Source organism: Phalaenopsis equestris, unplaced genomic scaffold (assembly GCF_001263595.1).
Source record: "Phalaenopsis equestris unplaced genomic scaffold, ASM126359v1 Scaffold000088, whole genome shotgun sequence".
In the NCBI taxonomy this organism is placed as follows: domain Eukaryota; kingdom Viridiplantae; phylum Streptophyta; class Magnoliopsida; order Asparagales; family Orchidaceae; genus Phalaenopsis; species Phalaenopsis equestris.
In genome coordinates this window covers 74561-93622 of record NW_018164530.1, presented here as the reverse complement: position 1 = coordinate 93622, position 19062 = coordinate 74561, and the positions used below count along the sequence as shown (strand labels likewise).

At 32.2% G+C, this 19062-nt stretch overlaps 1 protein-coding gene across 4 annotated transcripts in view; it reads left to right on the top strand.

Annotated features, from left to right (window-relative positions):
- LOC110019923 (paladin) overlaps positions 1–19062 on the top strand; it is a 113952-nt gene that overhangs the window by 76203 nt on the left and 18687 nt on the right. For all 4 annotated transcript variants that reach the window (XM_020717798.1, XM_020717797.1, XM_020717796.1 and 1 more), the window contains one exon: positions 11248–11370. In XM_020717798.1, the coding sequence (XP_020573457.1) occupies positions 11248–11370 (123 nt within the window). The remainder of the gene's footprint in view (positions 1–11247; positions 11371–19062) is intronic.

Here is a 19062-nt window from a genome sequence, read left to right as displayed (position 1 = left end):
TTTGGCAAATGGCGGCGGCGGCGGCTGCTGCAATTGACAGATGGCTGCTGAGGCGACAGGCAGAGGTGGTCGGTGGGCAGCAGGCGACAAGCAGAGACCGACGACCGGCGTGGGTCGACAAGTGATGGTCGATATGCTACAGGGGCCGCAGGCAACGTAGCCTCGCATAGATAATGCTTCGAAAAACATGTTTTTAAAACAACAAAAACACAATTTCTGTGTTTTTCGATGTTTTGAAAACAAGTATCATGTGTTTTAAAAATAAAATTAAAGAAAAAAACAAAACAAATAGACACATTACTTTTGGGTTTGTTTTCTATTTTTTATTTTAAACAATAAAAAATAGTCAGAAAGTGAAACAATGTGTTATTTTCAGAAGTAATTTTTTAAAATTAATATTATTTAATATTTATATTAATTACAATGGTTAAACTTAAAATTTAATGATTGAAAGCTTAGTTGGATGAAAAACGAAATTGAACTATAATTACTTAAAGTATAATTATCTAATGTGAGATAAATTATTGATATCAATATTTTCTAAAAAGAAAAAATTTAGGAGTAAAAATGTTCAAAAAGTTTAAGGTGAGCAATTATGTTTCTACATTAGAGTAATATTTCTGACTTTTGATTGTATTTTTTATTTTAATTTTTCACATTTTTTTTCTATTTGATTGAGACTTAGACTACTATTGGTGTTCATATTGTTATGTAAGAAATGTGCATGTTAACAAACTTGTATAAACATGTGCATAATGGTTTATCTGTGCATAATATTTGATCAATGCAACAAAGAATAAAATTAAAAAAGAAAGAACATAAATTCTGTGGAAAATCCAGGATGGAAAAATATTACGGGCTGAGGAGGAGAATTCACTATATCAAATAAGAGATTACAAAAGAGTGTTTTGTACAAAACAAAAGATGATATTTATTGTTTTAACAAGACTCCTAATTAAAAGAGAGCCAATAAAGTAATAGTGCATGGATTGCGATCTAAAGACTATTATAAGTTTGATCTAATGGTCAAAACTTTCAGTCTGTGTGCTCACAGTTTTCTTCTAAAACCCCAATCCATGTGATCATAATTTCTTTATGAGAGGATAAGCGAGACTCACGAAATTCGGGTAACAAATTATATAATCTCCATCTTGACACGATTTTCCAAAGAATGTAGAATAGAACTTTCTCCTCTTTCACATAGCTCTGATGATCAGGAATGAATACCAACCAAGTCCAAGCGATGCTCAGTTGACTACTGAAAGTGCTTTAGTCATCATATCAACAATATTAGCATGAGTATTGATCTTGCTCATAACAATATCATGGTAACTTCATGTACGAAGTGATAAACAAACATCAATGTGCTTAGTTTTCTCATGAAATATTTGATCTTTGTTGAGATACATAACACTGACTATCACACATCAGTGTGTTTATCTTCAAATATTCACTATGCTCTTCTCTTAGACCTTAAACTAGAGAGTTTCTTTACAAGTTTCAGTAACTGTCATGTACTCAGCTTGAGTGTAGATAATGTCATCGTTGTTTGTAAAGTAGCTTCCACTTAATCGCACAACCACCAATAGTAAACTCGTATCCTGCAAATGGTATCTTTTTATCAAATTCTCCAACAAAATCAAAATCAATATATCCAATGACTTTATTTGTAGTTCTCCCAAACTGCATACAAACATCTTTTATTCTACATAGATACATGATGATCCATTGAACCGTTTTTCAATATTCTTTACCTATATTCTTTACCCAAATTTCTCATATATCTACTACTTGTATTGATTGCATATGATAAATCTGGATGAGAATATATCATATCATACTTGAGATATCCCATTTCACTGAAATATGAAACTCGACATATATTCAATCTCATTATCAGATTGCAAACACAAAACTGATAAAAGTTTGAAATGCGCAACTAATGAAGAACTAGTAATCTTGACATTCAACACGTTAAATTTATACAACCTTTTCATTGTACTCTTTCTGATTTAAAATAATTTACTTGTGTTTCTATCTCTCTGAACCTCCATGCCAAGTATTTTTTTTGCAGCTCCCAAATCTGTCATTTCAAACTCACTGTTAAGTTGAGTTTTTAACATATTGATATCTTCTTTATCTTTATGAGCGATCAGAATATCATCGACATATAAGACCAAGTATATAAATGCTCATTTATTATTTTTTTGAAGTAAACACAACAATCATAATTACTTAAACTCATGAGCAACCATGAATGAGTCATATTTCTTATATCAGTGTCTATGAGACTGTTTCAAACCGTAAAAAGATTTCTTCAACAAACAAACATGGTCTTTTTTTCTGTCATTACGACCATACCCATGGCTTGGAATCAATCAAGATAGGTACAGACACTGAAAATTAAATTTTATATATTTATTTTCTATAACTAATTAACAAATGAAAAAGTTAATAATCAAATTAAATTAAAATAATATAATTAAAGTTATCTCATTACATGTTGTTTGAATTTTCTATAAATATTATCTCTTATATTATTTATCTTTTAATAAATTAATCACCCGAAGAGTTAGTTTAAAATAATTAAACTACAATAATACAAGTGAAGAAAAAATAATATGCATGATAAATAAACATTTAATAATTAATATAAACATTCTATATTTTAATATTATGATATTATTCAATAAATCTTATTATATCAATAGCATATTTATATTATTTTATAATTGTACAACCGTTATAGGTACGTTGTCTAAAAATTATACCAGCAAGGTACTTCTATATCAATATCTTCTTTCATTTATGTGTACGGGTACTTTTAGGTCCACTCGTTAGTATTATCAAAGAGTGACTCCATCATAGTTAGTCATGCGCATACAAATAGTCAATATAGATATATCATTCATGTGTTTATCGCATTCAATTCAATATATTTCTAATATATAAGATAATAAGTAGCCACAACTATTCATAATAATGTGATCAATAAATAAAAGAATATATAAATCAAAATAAAACTTGTACAAGTATCATTAACTACTAATGCAAAATAGTTAAGAAGAACCAAAATATTGTCATATATTAAAAGTACAAGTACTCACTCGATGTCGATTAATATGTTATTGAATTTGCCTTGATCACGATTCTTCTAAAATCAATGTCTATGATAGACATGTTCATATTATTTTAATTAATTAACTTTATGTTACTTAAATGTTAATTTCCATCATTTTATTTTAACTTTATTTTCCTATTAAAATTCATTAGTTAAATTATATACCCAAACTTTCTTTACCGAAGTTTGTTTGGGTATTTCTTTCTCCTTTAGCTCGCACACTTCGTCTCCTTCTATTCTCTTCCACTCTAACATTTTAACCAAGAGTCTTAAATCAATAAAATTATTAGATTTTACCCTTAGAAATTTCAATTGAGCCCTAATCCACACGAAACATTTTCTTCTTCCCCTATGCACGCGATTTTGGATCTAATGCATGAGGGCTCCCTCTCTATAGAGTCGCAACGTTCATCTTCCTCGACTTCTTCGGTTGCGATTGGACATAGCGACACAACCATCGATGCCGTGACCGCCTTCTTCCTCTTGCACGTGAGCACGATGTTGTTGCCTTCTCAACTTGGGCTTGACTTGACCCAGCACGGTGCTTTTACAACACATAAGCTTCCACCTCCTTTGGTTTCTTCTTCTCCTTCCGCCTTCCTTCACCAAAGACAAGCCACTTGCTCTACAGGTAAGTCGTTCGTAAATTTATGGGGCAAGCTCCACATTCTTCCCAACCCACTTACTTCATCTCTCCCCTTTTCGGCTTCTCAACCTTCTCGCATCATCTCCCTCTATATGACTATCTGATTCCCTGCTTCCTCTCCCCCTCTTTAGTTCCCTTGGAGAGATTAAACGAGGTGTCACATCTGTAGCAATAAAACCCTCAGGATGCGATATATAGATGTCCTCTTCAATTTCTCCATGCAAAAATGTAATCTTTACATCTAGTCGTTCAAACTCAAGATCATGCTTAGCCATAATACCAAGCAAAGCTCGAATTGAGCTATGTTTGACTACTAGAGAAAATACATCTATAAAGTCAGCACCTGAAATTTGACTGAATCCATTTGCAAGAAGTCAAGTACCTTGTTGTTAAACACCCATTTGAAGCGAACAACTTTCTTGCATTGAGGTAATTTTACCAAATTCTAAGTTCTATTTTATGCAGAGATTCAATCTACTCTTGCATAGCGATCTCCTACTTATTAGATTTAACTGAATTCACAAATTCTTTATAACTGAAAGAATTTTCACCACACTCGATACCTCGATTTACATTTGGAACATAAGCAACCAAATCAGCCTCACCATATCTTTGAGGCGGATTAATTTGTCTTCTTGTTCTATTCTTGGCAATAGATTTCTAATATGTTTGTTGTGATGGTGAAAAAACATCATCATAATGATTATTTAAATTTTACTCAGAAGTTTTGCTCGAGTATGCATCTGTATCAAACTGAAGCTCCACTTGTCTGCTAGACATTTCCTTCCAATCACCATCTTTAGATCTGTAGTAGATGTTGTATGTAAGATGACAAACTCATTAAATACATCTCTACTAATGATTACTTTCTTAGTTTATCGACACCATAACTTATAACCTTTAACTCTAGACTCTAATTTACCATTATTAATTTGAGCATATTCAAGACAACAAAAAATTCTTAAATTAGAGTTATTTGCAGGTTTTCCTAACCAAAACTCTCGTGGAGTTTTCTTGTTTGAAGGAGAGCGATTCACCTAGTAACAAGCTGAAGAGTAAGTAACAAAGCTTCTCCATTATAGTCATGCCGCTGTGCCACACCATTTTGCTGAGGTGTGTCGGACTATGAAGTCTCTCATAATTTTTTCTGGTTTGCAAAAGGCATTAAATTCTCTTGAACATAATTCCAACCCATTATCAGTGCAAAGACATTTGATCTGCTTTTCTAGTTCGCTTCTAGATTATGATCATCCATTCCTTAAATGTAGTAAAAACATCGCTCTTTTGTTTTAAGAGCACCTAAATTTTTCTGGAGAATTCATCAATAAACAAAAAAATATATTTGATGCCTCATTCAGATAGTACTGTAGATATTCCCCAAAGGTTAATATATATGTAGTCTAATATTTCATTAGTATTGTGAATACCAATAGAGAATTTAACTCTTTTCTATTTTTCAAATATATAATGTTCACAAAACTTCAATTTAATAATGCTTTGACCATTTAGAAGTTCTTTTCTGCTAAGTTCAACTATCTCATTCTCACACATGCCCAAGACGCATATGTCAAAGTCTAGTTGTTTCATCTCCTAACATGGAAGTAGTAACTTCTGCATCACCTATCACAGTAAAGCTTTGTAAGACATGTAGTCTTACATTATTCTTCTGCCCCTTCATCATAATAAGAGATCTTTTGTTGACCTTCAAAACTCCATTTTCACCGAAGTACTTGTACCTTTTAGCATTAAGAGTACTTGAATAAGTTAAATTCTTTTTTCAGATCTGAGACATGTTTTAGATCTCCAAGTATTCTAATGAATCCATTAAACATATTGATTCCAAGAGTTTCAACATCGATTATCTTACAAAAAATATTATTGCCCATTAACATGGTACCCTTTGATATTTTTTCATATGTTGAAATTTATCCCTATTGGGACACACATGAAACGTTCAGGTTGATTCAAGAACCCAAGCATCACAAAGTTCTTTGTTGTAGACAGCTAGGAGTTCTTCATTATTAACTTTCAACAAAATTGGGTTCACCAGAATGATCTGATTGTTCTTTTTTATTTTAGAGTTATTTCTTATTTTTATTCTATAATTTGTAACATTTAGATTTTATTTGTTCATTTTTCTTACAATAATTGCTCATCTTATTTCTGGATTTTATTATATTTTAGGTGTCTCTCACTCATATAAGATGATATCTCTAAACTTTGTAAATGATAAAGGCGGTGAACACACAAGATTAATTTCAATTCTTCTTCGTCATACTTGATACACCAAAAATATATATGTATTTTTAGACTCATATTTTATACTCATTTTTGGTGATATTGCATTTTAAAGCAATGTATTTTTCATGTTTTGTTGTAGGTTGTTGATTTTTAGGACTTTGAGTAAAAAGAAAGCAAAAATGATGAAATTTCAAGTCAAAATGGAGTTTTTGAAAAAATTGTTCAGTGCCGATGACGCCAAAATGGGCACCGACGGCGCCGTTTGACAGAGAACACAGATTTAATTAAATGGTCACTGGCGCCGACGACGCCAGTATCGGTGCAGACCCTGTTTCTAGAAGATTCGACGAATTTAGACGCTTTTTGAAGAATTTTTGGATGCACCTATTAGAAAGCCGACCTTAGACTCTATTTAGAGCCGAAATTGATCAGAAAAGAGGCCCTTCGCAGCTCTTCGCACTCCTCCGCTCGCTCTTGGTCTTTCTTCGCCCCCTTTCGTGCCACTTTACTTCTTTCTACGTCATTCCACACCATTAATGATTTTTTTTCTTTATAGTTTTGAGTTTTTGTGGTGAGTTTAAGTGTGAATTACACTCTAAGAGTGTTGGAGAGGGAGAGAAGTGAGAAATTTCTTCTTCCTACATTTTCTAAGAGAGGCTACAAGGGATTTGCTTTGAAAAAGAGTTTCAGATAAGTGTTGATTGTTTATTATTGTTATATGAACTTCCTTTTATATATGAAATTTGTGTTTTGTTATATCTTTCTCATGAAGTTTGAGTAGTTTCCTTTATCTTTCTCCTTACTCTGACATATGGTGAAATGAAAAGATAATTTAGACGTGCCAATGTTAAAATATAAAATAAATTGTGATGATTTTTCAACTCCGCTCTTAATTTACTTTTCGATCTGATCAATTGAATTGTTAAAATATGTTGTGAAACATATGATCCGGAGAATGGAGTATGAGTTCTACAGCAGAGTGAGAATCACATTTAAGTCAATGAAGAAGTATTTTGTTCATGTAATTAAGTGCAAATAAATAAAGAAATATACATTGTTGGGTGTAAAATTGGAGATTTTTGGTGTGACAGACTAAAATCCCCAATTCGATCTTAGTGTTTAAGAACTAAAACGAGAGTTAGCCTTCAGGGGAAGGGAAGTGAGAGCTCTGGAGTGGGAGCCAGTATCTTCCTAGACTAGCCACGGATTTAGTGACTAAACCTAGGATTAGTCAATAATTTTCTATAATACTGAATCAGGGTAGAAAATTAAAAAATTAACTCCTATTTGACACAATACAAATCTAAATAATTTATCTCATCTCATTTCACCAAAAACTCATTGTAGTGGAAAATATATTTTTCATATAAGAAAACTTCATCACATAAACATAGTTTAGTAGTTACTACTTTAAACTTTGCATTTAAATTTTGTTAGTTATTAATAATTTAGTTTTGATGATTTTTAAAACATTCAAAATTAGTGACAGTAATTTCGTTGTATTTATGTGAATTTTCTATTTAATTTATCATCTCTAATTTAAATCTTCCTCGTATGATCGATATTTGGGACTTAAATAGAAAGTCTTATATTACTTTATAACGATACGTATACTTGCGTAGAATCTCAACATTAAGTGCTTAACGTTATTATTCATAAAATACCACATCAATACTTAACTCGATGGCTTCCATATCAGAGACAATTTTATTAAAAACAATTTAGTTATCTATAACAAATGCACCTTCTGTCATTTTATGGGAGTAAAAATGCTGCTTCAAGTGCAACTTACTGGTTAGACTTTTAGTCATGCACAATTGCTCTAATTTGAGCCACAACGTAACGTTTTCTGCAAAACATCCTGTAGAATCTGATAGATGTAGATGAATTTGAGAAAGAGTCTTTTGATCTTTACATTGCTTCTCTTCCCGCATCCACGATGAGGACATCTTTTCGAACCTAATTAGTGCATCGTCTAGATCCATCTGCATTAAGACTGCTCACTTCTTAATCTATCAAAGAGAAAATCTGGTCTTGTGATCTAATAGAGAGATGTACGTTACTGTTGCCATCGTCGAAATCAAACATCACTCTGATATCACTTGCTACAACTTGATATTAATTGATGGAATAGATTATAAAATAAACAAAGGAAAAAACACAAATTTTACGTGAAAAACTCAAGATGGAAAAAATCGTGGGTTGATGAGGAGAATTCACTATATCAAATAAGAGATTATAAGTGAAGAGTGTTTTATAAAAAATAAAATAGGTTTATTTATAGTCTTAGCAAATTTCTTTTAAATAAAATAATTAAAAGAGAGTCAATAAAGCATTAGCATATGAATTGCAATCTAAGTGTTATTATAAGCTTGATTTAATGGTCAAAACTTTCAATTTGTGTGCTTACATTTTCCTTCTAGAGCCTCAATCTACATGATCATAATTTCTTTATGAGATGATAAGCGGAACCCACAAAATTCAGGTCACAAATTTAGCACATGCCTTTAGATTTTAGTAAACGTACATTATTCATTAGTAAGTGAATGGAAAGTGTTGCATAAGAAAATAATGTATGCTATAAAGTATGGAAATATTTTATATATGTGTGCTAATATGTGCATGCTAAGAAGAGTTTACCCCTTATGGTACTGGGTGGAGATGTTAATGTATTTGAGCGCGAAAATGCATTTTTACCATCTCAGGTAATTGTGAAATTTAGATTATTAATTATTCTGTCGATATGAGAGTGTTAGCAAAAGTGAGTACCATACCATCTCATTTAATTGTGAAATTTAGATCATTAACTGTTGTGCTGACGAGAGAGCATCAGCCATGGATGAGTAAATACCTTTCCACCTCAGACAATAGTGTACATGTTTTGTGCCTCGCTATGTCGACGGGGTATGTATCAGTGCTTTTAAGATAAATGTGAAAGTTAAAGTATGAGGCATACTAAAATTAAAAAATTAAACTTTAAAAATTAAAGCTAAATTAATGCATATCAAATTCTAGATTATTTTCATTAAGCAAATATCATAGATACTTATATTAGATTATTAGATAATTTTTTATAATTAAATATGAAAGAATGGTGTATATATATATATATTTTTGATTCATTGTAGTTTAGAAGTGTGATTAATCTACCAGGCTATCTTGGATAATTAATTATGTTGTTTTAATAAGTTTTAAGTTTATGCTTTTGAATATAAGTGAGTACTAAAATGACAATGTGCACGAAAAGCGAAATTTACAAACAAAAAGATAAACTTATATTTGTTAATTCAATTATTTTTTTTAGTTATTTTTCAATTTATATTTGGATTATAAACTATTATTGATAGAAAATGAAAATAAAAAAAAATATGTTTTCATCATCTGACCATCCATTCTTTCCTTAGAAATTCTAAGTCTCCAGTCCAAGTCGTGACACTTCACCATGTTTCTCTTTCTTGAGATAACGAGAAAGTTATATTGCGCTCTTTTATTTTTTATTTTTATTATTCTTACTTTTTGGCTTAGAGAAACTTGCCAAATAAAGCTAAACAAAAAAATGATTTGAGATAAAAAATGACAAAAAATGAGAAAAAAATGGAAAATACAAAATTGGACAAAATAAACAAATATAAATGTATTTAAAATCACATAAAAAAAAATAATAATAATAAACTAATTTCAAGGGGCCTTGGTGGCTTGCTAACAAATGGGAATAAACTACCTTACCACTTTTAGGAACATACATACTCAAAATTGGACATGAAAATAACTAACAAGGGGAAATTAGTGGTGCGGATTCTTCCTCATGGGACTTGCCTAAGCATCAATGCAAATAATATGAACAAATTGATATCATTTTAAGTACTACTAAAATAAACTAGGATGCATATAACGAACTTAGGTCAAAGCCATCAAGTGTTGCATGTGGTCCTACTGTCTATATGGGCTATGATAATTGTTTTGACTCAGTTGGGTCGAGTCAATTTGGTTTGGGGATCAATTGAGTATGTCTGGGTTGACTTGGTTTGGTTTAGGCAAGCCAAGGGTCTTGTTTGGGTTCAATTTAGTCCAGTTAGAGTCGATTGAGTTGACTAGGGTCCATTGGATTTAGTTAGGGTTCATTAGGATTTAGTAAATGAGTTTTTCATGACAGTAAAAATAATTTAATAAGTGCAGTGAATTTCTTAAAATTAAGAGATTAATTTGCAAAATGCAAAATTTCAATCAGAAAAAACATGACTAAAATGATGTTTTTTAGGATCAATGACATTCGATGCAGTGCGTGAAATCTGAAATAAAGGTTTGATAGAATGTTTTGCTCTTTAAAAATGTCTAGAATACCTAGAATGCCTCCTTTAAAGATTCGTAATAGACAATGATTCTACACATTCAAGGGGAGGAGAGGTTCTAGAAATTAGAGAATTCCAAATTTCTACTTGCCTCAGCTTACTATTTAATCACCGTCAATGCTCGTCATCTATCACATCTTATGCTTGTCATTGAGCATCACCATTGGTCGTCGTTTTCCATTTCCCTTCTTGATTGCCTTGTTGATGTTGACATTGCCCATGCCTATCAACAACACCAACATCAAAGCTTCTTGTCTTTCCTTGTTTCACAACATCCCCTGTCGCCTTCATAGGAAAATCCCCACTTTCAAAATAAAATAAAATAAAATAAAATCACATTTTGTAAGCCCGCTTTCGTTGACAATATAGAATTATGGATTGTTGTATCTATCATCTTATATAGTGAAATGGTTTCAATTGAGCTAGGATTCACAGGTTTTCTCTTCTAAGGTTTGTTTATGTAAAAATCTTATCTCTTGTTAGTTGTAGTCACTTATCTGTGTGTATGATATTTTTATGTAAAACTCCCCCACTGTGACTGCAAATATTCTAGTATTCAATAAACTCTAATATTCAATAGAATAGAGATGAATTTTTCAGATCCTGAAAGGATGCTCATGTAGTTGATATCGGTAGTTTTCGTCTTTTATATATGCCCTGGAATGCTTCTGCCCACTTTTCAGACATGCATGCTTACCAAATGAAGTTCCTGTCTCATCATTTCACTGTAAAACTATCATTTCTATCCATGTCGATTTGCTAGAATCAATTTCATAATTTAGCCATGTGTTCATGGAATTTTGTTTCTAAAGACATACATGCCTAATGGATCGGGAACATTTTGTGCTATGCTGTAAGTCTTGGTCACTTATACTTGTATCTTTCAATAGGTGTGCTGATGCTGGGAATTTAAGAGATGACATTCTGTATTCAAAGAAGGAGTTACTGAATTGTTCAAATGATGATGATGAAACTCGGGCATACCTTATGGATAAGGGTATTAAAGCTTTGAGGTCTGTTCACATTACATAATTTCCATTTCATATTATTTCTCTGATTTCTTATCAAGGTTCTTTGAGGCAATATTGCATGTGAAGCAGTGATGTAACGTTATTCTTCGCTGAAACTTATAGCCCTTGGCTGCTTGGATCAAGTTTCGTTACGAAACACTGATTATAAGCATATCTCCAATGGAAATCCGTGGCCTGCATGGGATACATAAGATTATGAGATGACTTGACTTTAGAATTAGGTTCAACACAAATGATTTGGAGATTAAATGGATGATGAAGAAACATATTGAGAAATTAGATGGATGAATAAGAATTTAGAAGTCTGCCCAGAACTGTATTGCTGCTACTGTTGTTGCGTCCTAATTCTCGGCAAAAGTAATGTGATGCGAGAAACTCAAATATCATGACATTACCAACTTGCCATTGTTTTACTCTAATTTACTACACAATTTGGATTAAAAAGGAAAAAGAGCACACTTAGACTATATGCGCTCTATGCTTGACACCGGGGGTTGAAAGATTTTGTTTCCTTGCTGCAGGAACCATAGCAGGGTTGGGAATTAAAAAGTTAACTTTAAACAGGCAATTGTAGAAGACTAAGATTTTGATGAACTCTTTTTATAAAACCCTAAAAGGCGAGCATCCTAATGTGTTTTACTCTTTGATTTAGTGCCAACCCCTGTTTAAAATTACGCTATATGGAGTCCATTTCAACATTTTTTGCAAAAAATTTCAATGGGGCTTATACTTTATTGGCCCAAGGTGAGGCATTTGCCTCACCCAGTTTGAGGCGCACCCCACCCCTAAAAAACGGCTCAAATTTTGAGGCTATCTTTAACTTTTTAAATTAAAATTAAAAATAATTTCAAAATATTTCTTGTATTAATATTCAAATCTCACATACTAATTAACAAGAAATTAAACAAAAAAGTATTCATAAAAATTTATGTAGTTGAAATTCTAATTATCAATAAATAAAAAAAAAAAACTAACTAGGATTGAAGACAATAAAGAATGAGAGAATATAGATACGATTAAGGATAAAACCATAAATAATTAATTTATTAAGCTAGCGTAATAAAGTAATGAAAACTATTTGGATGATAAGAGTAATAAAAACTTTAAAATAAAAAATTCAAATGTTGACGACTTCTTAGATTCTTGTTTTAAGTGGAGGGTAGAATGAGTGAGAAAAAGATTAAATTTAAACTTATTTTGATTGTTATATTTTGATGTTTTAGTTATTTATTTTGCTAACTTAGTTTACTTTAATAGTTTTATGTTTGTATAACTCATATTATTTCATAATCTGATGTTAGTACATTAATTTGTTACTTCTAATTTTACACAATTAATTACTTTTTACTTAAAATGTTGTTTGATTATTTTTTATTGCGTTAAAAAAATAGAATATTGATGTATTATTTCTTACTTTACACTTTATAGTTTATACAATATTTATTAATTTCTGCAATTGTTTAAATTTGAGGCTTACGCCTCTCCTCACGAAAGAAAAACGTCTCAATATCCAATTTTGCAATTTTAAACATTTGTGCTTCCATTTTATTGTTATGTATGGGATCGTTCTAAGATTCTTGAACCACTTTAGAGTATTAAGCAATTGGCCTCTCATCTTTCATTAATTTTGTGTCCATTGCATTGTTCACTAGCATTTGCCTCCAGTATGAATGGTCATTGTAAATTTAGCAAAGCTAGCATAGGGGTTAACTTATATTTTTTCTTAAAAAGATAAATGTACCCTGTTGCTTTTGATTTCATTTTAAGTTGACAATGCCCTTGATCATATCGGCCGAGAGTTATGGAAAATGGATTAAGTTTGAATTTAAGTATATATAGATATCAATGTAATTTTAATTTAAAAATAATATTTTGATTTTAAAATAAATGAGACCAAACAGGTCTCACATATTTGATAGTTTGGATGACTGAGTGCGATACCACAACTAATACACTATCCTGAAGGCTAAATATATCACTTGTAGTAGGCTCAATCACCCAAACCAAAGAATTTTATGGCATACGTTTGGCCTGCGAAACCTTTTATTTATGACCAATAAATTTTCCTACCTAATATAAGAATTAAATAGAGTTTATTTTATTGAGTTTTAGTTCCCTATAGAAACAAGCTTCTATAGTTAATTACATCTTAAACGACCGGGGTCACTTAAGAAAACTCTCGATTAAGTGCAGTGGTTCTGTCTTCAAGATTTCAAAGTTTAGGTTTCCAAGATTGGACACGGGAAAGTCAAATGGGAGTGGCTCAAATATGAACAGTTATTTGAAGGAATCCAAATGAATGAAAAGTAGGGGATGTCACGGATATGAGGAGAATCTCGATGACTTCCCATCTATCTTATTATTTGGTTCTATGTCTTTAAAATGATATTTATTTAATGTTTCAATCCTGCTATTTATTTAGAGTTTAAGACTTATATTCGCACGATATCTGTCCATACAAATAGCCTAGAAAGCCTAGAAAGATATGAGGATTTACACTATACTGTACGGCAATCTCGGAATCCTAAAAGTGGTAGGACTTATATTGCACAACAGGGTTGTGCAAAAGCCTAAAAAAACAAGGTGAGGATTTACGTTGCATTAAGCAAACTACTTCGAAGTCCTATGATTTGTTATTTAAACTAAGGAAAATGTTTAGTAGTCTTAGACTTGTTGTACTGTTGTAGATCGTCATCCCCCGTTTATTACATCCTGGTCATGCTACCCTTGAAGAGTTGCTTCATGCTCCATATAGTAATAGTTTTAGGTTTATTGTCTTATATGTGAGTGTACAATATTGTTATTTGGTGACTTACCACTGTATATCTTCTAAAACATGTTATATCCAAAAGGTTTTGTAGTTAATTTAAAACATACATAAACTAACTATGTTATAAGTAAGTACATTAAATAAAAACAGTATAAGGTGCGGTAAAGAAAAACAGTATAAAGGAAAGACATCGTAAAGAGCAATAAAGAAAATACAGTAAAGTACTATAAATGTACTGTAAACTTTGGGTACCTGAGTTTTTTGTTATTGTTATACCTGTAAATGGGATCAGCGTCGCAAGTAAAAGTATAGTAGAGAAATTTAGCTAACATGACAAACATGTGTTTATGTATAACAAAATAAATGACGGAGTAGCATATGGAAAGCTCCGAGGAAAATTGAAAGTGACCCACAGAGACTCGAAACAAATCGTAAAAAGAAAACACAAGCAAATAAAACAAAACAGAACGTTACGTATAAAGGACCAAGGGGGGTGATTTATATGTGACATTGGGAATGTCTCTAATTGTCAGGAGGATTTGAGTGTATGATTAAATCTCAAATCCCGGAGCATTGAGTTTCATTTTAGGTCAAGTTATGATGAGAATTTCATTATTTTATTTAATTGAATCAGTCATGAACCACAGCCTGGTGCATATACCGTCTATTGCTTTAACTAACTTATGAATTAGAGTCAAGTATTTAGCTTTAGTATCTATTTGAAAATTAGGTAGATGAACTCTCACCTAGGGTGTGCTCCTAAAATCTAGGAAACCTACACTTTAACTTGAGTTTGAAGTATTTTAAAGTGTTCTACTTTTAATTAAGTGTTTTCCAACTAATCCTCGAACATCTTTAGATCAAACTTAGGTCACTATCATGCTCTTAAGACTTAGGGGGTAAACCTATAATTTTGCAAAAAAGGTTCATGAAATGTGCTTCAATTCTAATTAAAATAATTGGGCTTAAGTCTAACAAATGCTTAGGGGCTCTAATTGATAGCCTACTGATCTTTCAATTCATGCCCCTATCTCTTGAATCATTTAAGCTCTTACTTTCTCCCAATTCTCAACAATTCTTACAATTACAATTTTATTCTTCTTATGTAAACAAATAGTGAATGGTTTTCTACCCTATTTACCCTTGGGTTTCAGTCATCTCAACAGACTAATTATCATTATTTTTTCTTTTAGTTCCTTCCCCTCTGTTTACCCTTTTTTTAAGGCGTGAATCAATTCTGAAAATAATTAAATAAAAAATTCTTATTTTTAACTTAACCATTGGCAAGAAAGAAAACAAAGTCAAATAAGAGGAGGAGGCCAACCCACTTAAACAAAATTAGCAAAGCCAAGAGCGAAACCGCAAGTGAATTGGTCTAAAAGTGTTTAAATTATTTCAAAACAAATAATCAAATCAACTCCCAAAATATCAATTATATCGAACTCGAAAAGAACATTTGAAGTTTTGAAGATAACAAGAATATAACATTTAAAATGACGTAAAAGTAGCGTTTTGGGACTTCCAATTTAGTATTTAAATAAAAACACCTATGAAACAATTCAAATTTTCAAAAAGAAAGAATCTCCAAAGACTTTCAAAACTTCAAAAATCAAAACCGTTATGATTTCAAATTTTTTCAAAAAAAAAAAGCGGCATTTTAACATTTTCAAAAATGGTGGACGAATTAACCCAAAAAATAGTGCAAGTCCCTGCCATAACTTAAGAAAGAAAAAGCAAACAAGCGAAAAAAAAAGTTCACCACTATACTACACATGTTCAACATTTCATGCTTAAGAGAACAAACTTTTCAAATGGAACATGAAAAGTTTCAGACTTGCAAATGTAAACCATTGAATTTCTCCAAACTTTTCAGATGTGACATGGAAACTTTAAATTTTTTGTAAAAAGTAAAGCTTTGAATTTCTCCAAACTTTTCCAAATATAACATGAAAACTTTCAGAATTTTGTAAAAAGTACAGCATCGAAGCTGTCCAAATTTTCCAAATGTAACATGTAAACCTTCAGATTTTTTCTAAAAGTAAAGCATCAAATTTCTCCTAACTTTCCGAATGTAACATCGAAACTTTCAGATTTTTGTAAAGGTAAAGCATCGAAGCTCCCCAAACGTAACATGTAAACTTTCAGATTTTTGTAAAGGTAAAACACTGAATTTCTCCAAATTTTCCAAATGTAATATGTTAACTTTCAAATTTCTCCAAACTTTTCAAATGTAACATGGAAACTTCCAGATTTTTGTAAAAAGTAAAGCATCGAAGCTTTCCAAAATTTGCAAATGTAACATGTAAACTTTCAGATTTTTGTAAAGGTAAAACATCGTCACTCTCCCAAACTTTTCTCACTCTCCCAAACTTTCCAAATAGAGTTTAAAAAGTTTCAGATTTTTCAAATGTAAAGCACCAAAGCATTTGTGAACTTTCCAAAATTTTCAAACAAAATACTTAAAGCTTCCAGGTTTTGCAAAAGTAAAACATTACCACTTTCCCAAACTTTCCAAATAGAGTTTGAAAAGTTTCAGATTTTCCAAATATAAAGCACCAAATATTTTGTGAACTTTGCAACTTGATATGAGACTTTTAGATTTTTGTAAAGGTAAAGCATCGAAGTTCTCCAAATTTTCCACATGTAACATGTAAACTTTCAGTTTTTTGTAAAAGTAAAACATTGTCACTTTCCCAAACTTTCCAAATAGAGTTTGAAAAGTTTCAGATTTTTCAAATGTAAAACATCTAAGCATTTGTGAACTTTCCAAATTTTTCAAATAAAACACTTAAAGATTCTAGGTTTTGCAAAAGTAAAACATTGCCACTTTCCCAAACTTTTCAAATAGAATTTGAAAAGTTTCAGATTTTCCAAATGTAAAGCATCAAAGCATTTGTGAACTTTGCAACTTGAATATGAGAACTTTCAGATTTTTCAAGAATACGACACCGCGACTTTCCACGCTTGCCAAAATGTAAATTAGAATATTGCTTTAATCATGCTTTGAAAATTATTCAACTAAGGAGCAAGTAGATAACAAAGGAAACTCCCAAATATCTTTCTAAGCGCAAGTTTTTTTTTTTTTGCAAATACAAGTTCCACCGAACATTCCTATCTTTTCTTTATTTATTTTTTAGGTAACTAGACTAGTTGTATGTGAGGTGATAGTCATGCAACGCAAATGCAATGGCAGTGCTTCACATTTGCCTTTTTAGGAAAAGCTTATACTCTTTTATCCAAAAAAAAAAAAACAAGTTAAGCCAACTTACAGCTCTAAGTTGGACAACATATTATCTTTTTAACATGCACAAAACCACACCTAGGATTTAATGGAACGAGAATAACACATTTATGTACATGCACTTCCCAAATATACATTCCCTAAGCCATCAAAGTGAAAGACATCCACGAGAAATAAATATTCAGGGGCAATAGCAGAACCACAATTAAAACGTTTATACCTTTGTCAAACACGCAGTCTAGCAAGAGTATCGAGCAACCTAACAAGAATGTCAAGCAAACAAGCAAGAATATCGGGCCCCTAAGCAAGAGTGTCGAGCAGCCAACAAGAGTGTCGAGCAGGACAATTTTGGCAGCAATTCCTCCTCCCCCATGCTTCAACAACCACCAACCCTTCCCTAGGTAAGGCTTTTATAAGCAGGGAAGAGATAAAGAGCTGTACCTACCATGATGCAGTGGCCAAATGAGGTAACGGAAGAGGAAGAGGCGCATTTAGGGAGAAAGAACAGGCGGCCTAGGGGAGAGGAAGGGTCGGCCAGGAGAAAGGCTCGCAATTGGCGAGCCGTTCGGTCGAGCGGGGCTTGGGTTGGGGGGGCGGGGGCGAGGCGCTGGAGGAATCGGGCTCGGGCGAAATGTTAAGCGAGAGGGAGAATGCCGCGTGTGGTCGATTGCGAGAGCTAGGGCATGCCTGGGTCGCAAGTCTGAGTGCGTTAGTAGGGATTTAGGAGGAAAAATGAAATAGCTTTTTTTATTAATTTTATAATATTTAATATTAAATTCTTTCGATCTGTGCATTTTTTGCTCGTGCATGAAATCATACAAAAATGGATGTCTCTACTAGGTAAAATCGACGTTTCGGACTCGCCGGCACGGTTCGTTTCGTCATCTGGGGTCGTCCGGACAACCTCGTCGACGATCGAGTAAAAAATGCGTCAAATTCGATCTGTCTTGAAATTTTGGGTACTTGATCGGTTATTTCAAAAATTGACTTATGTGTCAATTAATTGTGAAGTTTTTACAGGTGTAGGTGACTCAAATTGTGGTATTTAAACGCGTCGATTGTCCGAATCGTGACATTGGTGCGCGCGCAAGTGCAAGTTGTGAACAAGGCAACTCTAGGGCTTAACGGTCCTACGGGGACTTCTTTTGAGTTCTCTCATGTTAGTTTCAACATTTTAAGTGCTATAGGTCAAGAACCTCATGCGGAACTCTAAAAGAGTAAAAAAGTAGTTTGAACTTTTAAAACGAGGTGGGTCCCATTACTAAGGCTCTAAGGCTAGACTTTAAGTTCTAGGAGAAAGAACTAGACCCATCGAAAATGAATTCAACAGGTCAATGCATGCAAATGAGAGGTGATTATTGAAAAAGCATGCAAAGGAAAACAAGTGCTGAAAAATGACAAACCTACTGACATATTGCAAAGTTCTCATAGAAATTGTTATTTCCATCATTTCACATTATTTGGCCCTTCACTTGATTGCTTTATTCTTTGAAGTATCAATTTTTATTTCTTTATTGCCCAAATTGAATCCTTGGTTACGGGAGGAACTTTTGGCATTAGTGTTGTTGTAAATGCAACACCTTCTTTAAACGCTTCAAGTACTTTCCCTTGATTTGTTGAAGAGTAATATATCATCTAGAGACACAATAACAGAGTGGTGTAA